The sequence below is a fragment of the Lichenostomus cassidix genome, chromosome 26 (assembly GCF_008360975.1).
Source record: "Lichenostomus cassidix isolate B80296 chromosome 26, HeHo_3.0, whole genome shotgun sequence".
NCBI lineage: Eukaryota > Metazoa > Chordata > Aves > Passeriformes > Meliphagidae > Lichenostomus > Lichenostomus cassidix.
In genome coordinates this window covers 535,399-545,595 of record NC_139506.1, presented here as the reverse complement: position 1 = coordinate 545,595, position 10,197 = coordinate 535,399, and the positions used below count along the sequence as shown (strand labels likewise).

The following is a 10,197-nucleotide window of genomic DNA, read 5'->3' as shown; positions in this document are numbered from 1 at the left end:
GGGGAAGGGTCTGGAGGGGAAATTGTGTGAGGAGCAGCTGAGGGCACTTGGTATGTTCAGCTGAAGAAAAAGAGTTGAGATCAGACCTCTCCAGGGGCTGCAGCTCTGATCTCTGCTCTCTGTGAGCAGGGATAGGAGCCGTGGGAAGGGCTGTAGCTGCGTGAAGGGAGGGTTAGATTGGATCTTGGGGAAAGGTTCTTCCCCCAGAGGGTGCTGGGGCACAGAACAGGCTCCCCAGGGAATGGTCACGGCCCCAAGGCTGCCAGAGCTCCAGGAGTGTTTGGACAATGCTCTGAGGCCCAGGGTGGGATTGTTGGGGTGTCTGAGCAGCACCAGGAGTTGGACTGGATGGTTTTTGTGGGTCACTTCCACCTCACGAGATTCTGTGATTCCCTGAATCACAGCACCATCCCATCAAAAAGACTACACAGAGGGCAGGTGGCTTTACACAGACAAAGAGGGGAGAAAGGTAGAGCTGTGGGCACAGAAAACAAAAAGCTGCACAAGCCATCATGTCTGGAAGCTCCAACCTCTCCAAGGGCACCCTGGAGGGAATAGAATTGCCCAGACTGGAGCTTTGGGCCAGGTCAGAGAGAGGCTTCACTGCCCAGGAGTGAGGAAATGAGAGGAAATGTCATGTGCAGGGTAACAGAACTTCCCAGGTCAGAGCCTCTGGGTCTGTCATGCAAATCTGCATCTGTTGCTGAGGCTGAGACTGCCCAGGGCGAGGAGGAGCCCAAGTCATTGGGAGGCTGAGGGAAACCAGTGTGAGGCACTGCAAGCAATGGCAGTTTGCTGCTCACAGTGATTTTATTAATGTTTCATTTCACAGAATCCCAGAATGATTTGGGAGAGTCCTTAAAGCTCATCCTATTCCACCCCTCTCATGGGCAGGGACACCTTCCACTATCCCAGGATGTTCTGAGCCCCATCCAACCTGGCCATGGATACTTCAGGGATGGGGCAGCCACAGCTTCTCTGGGCACCCTGTGCCAGGGCCTGACCACCCTCACGGGGAACAATTCGTTCCCAATATCCCATCTATCCCTGCCCTCTGGTAGTGGGAAGCCATTCCCCCTTGTCCTGTCCCTCTAGGCCCTTGTCCTAAGTCCCTCTCCTGGAGCTCCTTTAGGCAGTGGAAGGGGCTCTAAGGATCTCCCTGGAGCCTTCTTTTCTCTAAACTGGACAGCTCCAATTTCAGCATGCTCCTTTCTCACTGAGCTTTTGGATACCTCTGGCCCCCTGGACAGACCCTCCCTCCTCTGTCAGTACCAGAGCTGGGCACAGACCAAGGAGAAACCTCAGAAGTCCCTATATACAGCAAGAACAGCAGCAGAGCTGCCCAGACGTGGAGATGGTTTCCTTATCAAACAGCTCCTCGTGGTGTAACAGGATCTTTTCCATGGATCAATGTGCCTCCCAAGGCTGCTGTCAGAACAGCATACACAGCATCATCTTTCACTGAACTGGTGCTGCCCTGCTCCATTCTGGCTTCAAAGAGAACTCCTTGGACACCAGGGAACTCCATCAGGCACAGCAAGGTCTGGTTTAATCCCACACTGTGGCCCCCAGGCCATGTTCTCTGGGAATCCACACAGGAGGGATCCAACCCCCACTGCATTCCTGCAGTGTGCCCTCAGAAGTGCAGGGCAGGGCTGACACCATCCTGCTGCATGGCATTGGCTTGCCTTTCATGTCACCAGCTCCAGAATTAAGATTAGGCAGGAAATCAGGATCTGGTGGATGCCTCCATCCAGCTCTGCCTGGGACTGACAGGTGCACTTGGGCTGAGACAGGGCTGGAGAAGCTCCTGCAGGAAAAGTGCCTTGGGTGGGAATTGCCCTGGCAGCTGCAGCTCTGCACCCACTGCCCAGATCTCCAGAGGTTCAGCTGAGCCCTGCTGGGACACTGCAGAGGGTTTGGGAACATCTCACACTTGTCCAGGTCACCTTCCCTGCAGTGCCCATGGCAGCACTTCCAGCCGGAGCCTTTGGGGTGATTCAGGCGAGGTGTCAGTGTCCCCCACAGATCCCCTGTCCTGTACTGGAAAGAGGTCCCAGCTCTGAGGGAGCTCACCAAGGCCCCACAGTCAGCGGGGCACAGGGTAGGCACCCACACCTCCATGGCATCCAAACCCACAGGGACAGAGGACAGCGACTTGGAATCAGGTCACAGTAGAGCTTCTCCTCTTGGCAGCATCAACCCTGCACATGGAGTATCCCAGGGCTCCAAGGAGGGAATGGCAGCCAGTGCAGATCCAGGACCAAGGGTCAGAAAGTGGCTCCGTCATGTCCGCATCTTGTCCCCAGTCCATCCTGTCCCAGGTGCGATGGAGAAGGACATCCAGTTCCTGTCACTTCCCATGAACAAACCAAGCAAAGTTGACCATGCAGAGGGGGTGCTCCAAACCCTGCCCCCAGCAAGCCATGGAGTAACCCAGGACCCCACATTCCCCCTCCCCAGGAGGGCCACATCCCAAACCAGCCTCCTCCAGCACAAAGCATCCCTCCCTGGCCAGCCATTCCCAGTGTGGATGCTACAGGACACTCTAGAGCTGGGATCACCTCCCTCAGGAACAGACAGCACTGTACAATCAGTGCCAAGTTAGTCCCTCTCGTGTGGCCTAAGCAGCTGCCCCAGGACCACTCAGGGTCCCTGCTGGGACCAGTGGTATTTAATGTCTTCACCAATGCCACAGGGATCCGAGGGCACCCTCAGCAGGTTTGCAGCTGTCAGGGTACCTCGAGTTTACAGCTGTTCCAGCCCAAATCTCCTCAGCCAGGAAAGAAGAGCTCCTTCCCCCAGCTCCAGGTGGGTGATGCCAATGGCAGCTCTTAAACGAGGTTCACGGAGTTTCAAATGTCTCCAGGCGCTGAAGGAGCTCGAATTGCAGAGCCTCTCGCACGGAACACCCTCTCAGGGAGACCCGGGGAGCTCCGCAGTCCTCCAGCACCACTCCTTGGAGAGGAAGGGATGGGACGGGCTGTGCAGCCAGGGAGGAGCTGCTCCAAAGGCTGAGCTCCCTGCTGAGCTCTGCGAGCTCCAGAGGCACCCAGGGCCCCTCCTGCAGCTCCTGGATCCAGGAGATGGGTGTGAAACTCGGCTGTCATTGCTTCAAACACTGCCCAGCGTCAATCCAGCCCCATCTTACCCTGCCAGGAGCTTGGGCTGTGGACTTCTGCCACAGAGCCAGAAGTCTCTGTGGACTTCTGCCACAGAGGAGTTACCCTTCCCAAAGGGAAAAGGATCCACATTCACCCTCAGGGGCTGCTCAGGGACTGACACCAGCACAGCCAGACCCTGCCAGGGAATGACTCCACACTGATGGATGCACTGGAGCTCTCTGGGACAAAAGGGTCCCTGAGGACACGAGCACAACTCCCACCCCCTACTCCTGCCTCCAGCAGAGCCAGAGCAGCATCCAAACTGCTCTGCTCCTGGATGCAACTCCACCAGAGGAGCTCTGCCAAGAGCTGATTCCCACATCCCTGAGCAGCTCTCTCCTGGAGGGAAGGGACTGGGACACATAACTGCACAGGGCAAACATATGGACACGGACATTCCCAAGACACAGAGACCAGGAACCTGCAGAGGAAGACGAGGCAGGAGCCTTCTGCTCCTTAGAGCCTTGGTCACTGTGCTGGAGGGAGAAAAGCCTTCCCTAAGCAGGGCCTAGGAAGGGAAAATCAACAAGCAAAGAAGGCCCAGTGAGTTCCTGAGTGACACATCAGCACTCAGAAAACAGGCTGGATAACCCTGCTGATTCATGGGCAGACTTGATCTTGCTCTCAAAGTCACCAAAGATCAGATGGAGTCCAAACGAAAGAATTTGGGGGTGGGGGGCTGTTGGTGCAAATCAGCCAAATCTCCCAAGCAAACTCCTGGCCAGGAGGCTCCTGTGAGGAGCTGCTTCCTGCCCCAGCAGGATCCACCCTCACTCCTCAGGGGCTGAGAGGGGATTTTGCTCTAACGCTGCTGGAACCTGTTCCCCAGCTTGTTCATCCCAGGCTGGCACAGCCACCCACCTCAGCAGCGACACCAAACCCAGCCCAGCCCAGGAACAAGGGGAAAAATCCCAGTGCAGGCAGAGGCACAGCTCAGCATATCACAGCACACCCTGTCCTGCACGGGGTAGGAGCTCCCAGCACAGCCCATCCCTCCCAGCTCAGGAACAGCTCACCCCTCCCTCCCAGCTCGGGAGCATTTCTGTCCTCGGTGCTCACAAACTCCGGTATCTGGGCACTGCTGCTCCCTCATGCGATGGGAATTTTGGGGAGTGGCTCCGAGGGACTCCCGAGTGCCAGCAGAGGCTGCAGCAGTGCCAGACCCCAGCAGCACCACTGGGACCTTGGTGGCACAGAACCACAGATCAGGGTCCCTCTAGGACATCCTTGGCTGCTACAAATAGTTCCTGGAAGGAAGAGCAGCCTCCCAGTTACCAGACCCACAGAATCCTAAAAGGATTTGGACTAGAAATGATCTTAAAGCCCAACCAGTTGCACCCCCCGCCACAAAGAGACACCTTCCACTAGACAAGGTGGAAAAGAATGAAAGAAACATTCCAATTACAAACAAAATTAATTTCTATTTATTTTATGTATTCATTTATTATTAATAAATGCTAAACTGAACTAAAACCTGGAGCTGCTGAATTGGACCCAGCACACTGCGAAGGTTTTTTGGTTGTTTTGACTGTGAATCAAACGGATGGACAAAGAGCATCTGAGGAGATGTTGGCACTCAGGGAGAGAAACCAGAACGTGGCAGTCAGTGGGAAAAGGCTCCTGTCTACCCTGTCCCACCCTTGGCAGTGTCCAGGCCATGTTGGGTGTGCTCCAAGCTGTGCCCACACCTCCCAGTCCCTTCTCTGGGAGAGCAGGATGGCAGGACAAGTGCCACCTCCTCCAGCCAAGCATGGCAGATGAAACCTCTCAGCAGCTGCCAGGATAGGCTGTTCCTGTGCCCACCCCAAACCCGTTATCTGACCCCTGCCATGAGTCCAGGCACCACTGCCTGGGATGTGCTGCTGGAAGAGGAGCTGGTCCCAGCCATATCCCAGTCCTGCTCAAAGTGGGGTTCCCCACAGGCCGTGGTGTGCAGAGGACACCCAGGCTGTTTCTGCCTGGCCAAGGCAGCACTGGAAGTGGATCCTCTCCAGTGGGATGCACGTGGATGCTCCCAGGCCCTCATCCCATGACCCCGGGGGTGTGGTAGCTGCCCTGCTGCGACCCTGCTGCCTTGTCCCCACACCTGACTCCAGTTTACAAAATCCAGGATGGAAAATGAAGCTGCCGGTGCTGGAGCAGGACAGTGGGACCCTGGGAAAGGCCTGACTACTCTGGCTGAAGAATGAACCCATCCGCGGGTGGGGAAAATCCTGCCTTTGTCCCCTCTGCACTGGCAAAAAACATCAACCCCTTCCCCCCAGCAAAGGGGGAATCTCCGCTGCCCTGCCAGGCTGCACCCAATGTCCGGGACCAGAGCATCCCCAAGATTTATCCACAAACGGGATGTGCAGAACGTCCTGGACAAGTGCGCTGGAACAGAAGCCAAGGAGCTGCGCCGGAGCCCCGGCCCGGGGGATGTTGTCCCTCGCCCTGCCCCGGTGCAGCCACCGCGGAACAGCCCTCGCTGTTCACCCCCGGCAGGAACCCCCGCTCCACGAGGAAATCCAGGAGATCCGGAGGGGGCTCCTGCCGCTCCCGCAGCAGCGCGGAATTCTCGGGGAGCTCGGAGCGCTCACGGAGCTGGGAGAGGCCCGAGCAGCCCCAGGAGAACGCCCGGAGGAACGGCACCAGCCCCGGGGCCACTCGGGGCCGGTGGGGGAACGGCGAGGGCGGTACCCCGCCCAGGGGATCCCCGGTGACCCGTGCCCGGCCCCGGCCGTGCTGGGCACTCCCAGCCGTGCTGGGCATTCCCGGCCCGGAACGCTCCCGTCCCCGGCGACCCCGCGCGGTCACGGAGCTCCTCTCGCTGCCGCCCAACGCCCGAACCGCCACCTTTGCGCGCTTCTCCTTCTCTTTACTGTTACTGTCCCGCCCTCTCACCGCGCCCCGGCAGCGCCCGGGCTTCCGCGAGCCCGTCTCGTCCCGCGCTGCCGCCGCTCCCTCACAGACTAGCCGGTGCCCCAGCCATCCCCGGGCCCAGAGCAGCGCCGGCACGATCCCGACGAGCAGGGCGCAGCCATTGGCTAGCTCGAGGAGGGCCCTGCGGATCGGCCAATCAGAGGCGGCCACTGGCGTGATGGACGTGTGGGGGCGGGGCGCGCGGCGCTGGCGGCGGGAGAGACCATCTGCAGGTGGGGCGGGGGGAAACCCCGCCCCGGGCCCGGAACAGGCCGTTGCGCTGCGCTGCACGCGGGAGTCTCCAGCAGCGGCTCCAGCCTCGGGCCTCTGCCGCTGCCTCAGAGCCACAGCCTGCTCTGGGTGGGGAAGGACCCAAGATCCCATCTCAGTGCACTCCCAGTACATCCCAGTACAACGTCCATAGACCCGCCCAGCCCAGCCTGGGACCCTCCCAGCCATGGGGAGCCACAAACATCGGCCCTTCCGCCCTGTGGAGGTGGTTCCCAGCAGGGCATCCCCCCTTGGCTGGGATCGAAGCTCACAGGGTAAAGCAGCAGCAGCAGATTTGCTGGAATTAGTGCTGACATCTCATCAGGACTTGCAGGAACGTCCTGCTCCTGCTGTGCCGGGGCTTCCCGCGGTCCCTCAGCTCCAATTCCAATTTCCATCAATCTTGGTCTTTATCAGTCAAGAAGCAAATCCGCCCTGCAGGTGAGACACCCCTGCCTCCAGCCCAGCACGAGGAGGAGGAGGAGCTGCTGGAGCAATTCCAGGAGGGATGACCGTGTGCAGCCGTCAGATGTGAAACTGGAGCAGATGGGGATTCAGGAACTGACCGGGTTTCCTTCTCCAGAAAAAACACGGACTTTGGGTAGATTTTGCTGAATTGTGGTTTAATTTAATGATCTACTGCTGCTACATCTGTACAACATTGTACAAAATGTAACCCAAAGGAACATTCCAGCCCCACAGCCATGTTTGGCTCTGCTCTCTCCTGTCACAAAGTACCCTCGGTGCTCTGGCTATGACACCTTCCTACAGCCACCAAAACATCTTGCTGTCCAGGCCCAGTGCTGGGATCCCTTGGCCATGGCAGGAGGGCCCTGGGGGGTCCCTCGTATTTCTGGTCAGACAGGAAGAATTTTTCACCTCCTTCTGCACAAGGCAAAAGCCTCCCAGCAGTGCCTTGACCAGGGGCAGCTGGGATGCACAGGTGATGCTGGGGGTGGTTCAGGACTGGCACCACCTTTGTGCAGTGCGTGCTGTGGGCTTTGGGAGTTACTCTGCTCACACAACACAACTGGTTGGACTTCCAGTCCTTCCCACCAATGCTTTTTCACTGGCAGTTTCACCTAACCCATGCCAGGCTGGTCTGAGAATTCATCTGCCCAGATAAAATGAGCAGGCAGATGCTCTTTTTAACTTAGGGGTTAGGGTAGATAATCTACTTAGCTGCTACTGGTAGTAGAACACATGCAGAACTGCTTCTGCCAGATTTGGGAAATCTGTTGAGAATCACATGGAATCTGAAGTCATTGTTTTGGCTTAAAAAAGCACATGTGAAAGGATCAGAGATCCCTGGTGTCCAGAAATGTCCTTGTTGCAGGTGAATGGTGTGGCAGGATGGTCTCTCCCACCTGTGCTCTCCATGGAAAGTTTCCTTTTGGCCAATTATTTTTTCAACTCAACTTCTGTGTTCCTGAAGCTTCTAAGCTGTGTTTTAAAGTTCTTATGGAAAACCTGATCATTAAAAAAAAAATACAATTCTCTGAAAGCCTTTTTTCCCCAGTTTTGATGTCAATGCAGCATCATGTTCAAAGTGCAATTACTGGATCTGAAAAATAACCCTCTCAGACTGTAATGAACATCTGACAATAAATGCACAGCCTTCATATGGACCTGTCCTCACCAAAACCTTCTCATCCTCAGAGCCATGCAGGGATGTTCTCAGCAGGGTCAAGCTACAGTGAGGAGTCTGGAAATGAGAGCAAGAGAGAAGCAGCTCAGGGTTGTAGTGAGCGAGATGAAAAGCTCCCCGGGGAGTTGAAATGTTACAGGCCCTAAAGTCTGCAAGAGGATGACAGGAGTTTGACTGGCCCATTTCCCCACTCCTGTAGTCCCAGCAAGGTATTTTGCATTAGAAGGAAAATATTTGACTCCAAGTAAAGGATATTTCACTGGGTACAGTCACCAACAATATTTATCCGTAAGTATATCCACGAATCTATCCCCAGCCAATCCCACTGCCTTTCCATCCACATCAGGATCCCAATGCCTCTGACCATGTCCCTTTCTTTCCTCCCTTTGTGTTGGCTTTGGCCACCACACACCAGCTGTTCTCTCACTGCTCCCCTGACCTGGCACATTTGCCAAGGTCTTTACTCTGCAGCTCTTGCACTGGACAAAAATCTAAGCTTGATATTATCCTACCTAATGAAGATGGGATTGTTCTTTCTAAAAAATTTGGTTGAGGTCAGCCAAAACCTCTGGCTCATGTAGAAATCAAGTGTTTTTTTTCCCCATCTGCTTTTTCATTTCTGGTTCTGTTTGGTACTTAATCACGAGTACTCTAATTAGGAATTCAATAAAGCAGCCCAAATGTGCCATTGCTTTGTCAGCAGGTAGAGCTGGCTGGGGACCATTTTTGAGGCACTGGGCAGCAGTGACACCCTGTGGGTCCCCCACGGAAGCAGCACTGCAGAGTTACCTCTGATGGCGAGGAAGGCTTTGCTGAAGACACGACCAAGTTCATTGCTGGCTTCCACCATGTACTCCCCCGCATCCTGCTTGGTGGCCCCCAGCACCACCAGGGAACAGACTCCAAAGTCATTCGTGCAGAAGTAGTTGGGATCTCTGGAGAGGTCTCTGTTGTCCTTGTACCATGTGATTTTTGGGGCAGGGTGGCCTCCAATGGCGCAGCTCATGCGACACTCACTGCCCGTCACCACCACGTGCGGCTTCAGTGGCACCAGGAACCTCGGGGGCTGGTTCTGGTTAACTCCCCTGTATTTCTGTGTTTTCACTCGAAATTCAGCTGTGAAAAATAAACAGCACCAAACCCACAGTCAGATACTGCTTCCAGCACTGCAGGGTTTGCAGGGGTCTGGAACTGTGCAGTGTCTGGAATTCTGCAAATTGCCAGAGATCCCATGCACCTATGGATTGTAACCTCTGCTGCTCCTCAAATTACCCCAAATTTAACTTTGAAGTCAGAAGCTTTGGTTTCCACAAGATTTAAGCCTTAGATTTTGCTGGGAATTCATTTTGGGGCAAATTGCATGCTATAATGGCTGGGAATGAAAGGACTGTCTGCACGATGTCCCTGCAATAAGGACAAACCTTCCCTGCCCAGCTGGAATTCCTCAGGGCATCTCTGCATTCCTTTTCTGGGCAACTGAATATTCCCAGGAGGAGAAACTCATTTGAGGATAGGGTGTTAGAAGCAATAACAGAAACAAAACATAACACAGAGAAATACTTGTAAATGTTTTACCCTTTGTTTTCTGAATCCTCCAGGGCTGCACAGTCTCTGCTGGATCACTGGCTCCCAGGTCGTTTTTTGCCACAACCCTGAAGTAATAATCCCTGCCTGGAACCACCCTGGTGAAGGTGAACTTGTTGTTGTAGATCAGGTCCCCCACCACGTGCCACGGCCCCTTCTGGGATTCCCGTTTCAGGACAGTGTAATACAGGTTCTTCTCCCACTTCTCGGACACCGAGGGCTCCCAGGTCACTGTCACTGTATTGTGCACATTCTCCTCCAGCCGGATGGCGCCAGGGGGTTGTGGGATATCTGCCAGGGGAGGGCGCACAATGTCACAGCTGCAGGGACAGTGGCACAGAACCCTAAAAACCTGGAGTCTGTAGCATGTCTGGGGCTCAGTGAACATCCTGGTCACTGGAAGGAACAAAATTTCACTCCTTCTCCAGGCTAACAAAAGCATTTGTTATGAACTGAGCTGCTGCTGCACATCTGCATTGCTGAGAGGGGAGAGGAGGGCAATACAGCTGAGCTGCTTCCCCTCCTGGGGACACAGCTGGGAGAGCTGTGCTCAGTGGTCAGCTGTGCTCAGCGACCACAGGCTGTGCTGACCCCCATCAGTCACTCTGGAAGGACAGTTTCAATCAGTGG

At 55.4% G+C, this 10,197-nt stretch overlaps 1 protein-coding gene across 4 annotated transcripts in view; it reads right to left on the bottom strand.

The window, feature by feature from the left end:
* Positions 1-6,937: 6,937 nt before the first annotated feature.
* Positions 6,938-10,197, bottom strand: part of IGFN1 (immunoglobulin like and fibronectin type III domain containing 1) — a 62,099-nt gene continuing 58,839 nt past the window's right edge. For all 4 annotated transcript variants that reach the window (XM_085083162.1, XM_085083163.1, XM_085083160.1 and 1 more), the window contains 3 exons: positions 9,559-9,858; positions 8,773-9,099; positions 6,938-8,040 (listed from right to left, as the gene is read on the bottom strand). In XM_085083162.1, coding sequence (XP_084939288.1) covers positions 8,027-8,040; positions 8,773-9,099; positions 9,559-9,858 — 641 coding nt within the window. In that variant the 3' untranslated portion in view covers positions 6,938-8,026. The remainder of the gene's footprint in view (positions 8,041-8,772; positions 9,100-9,558; positions 9,859-10,197) is intronic.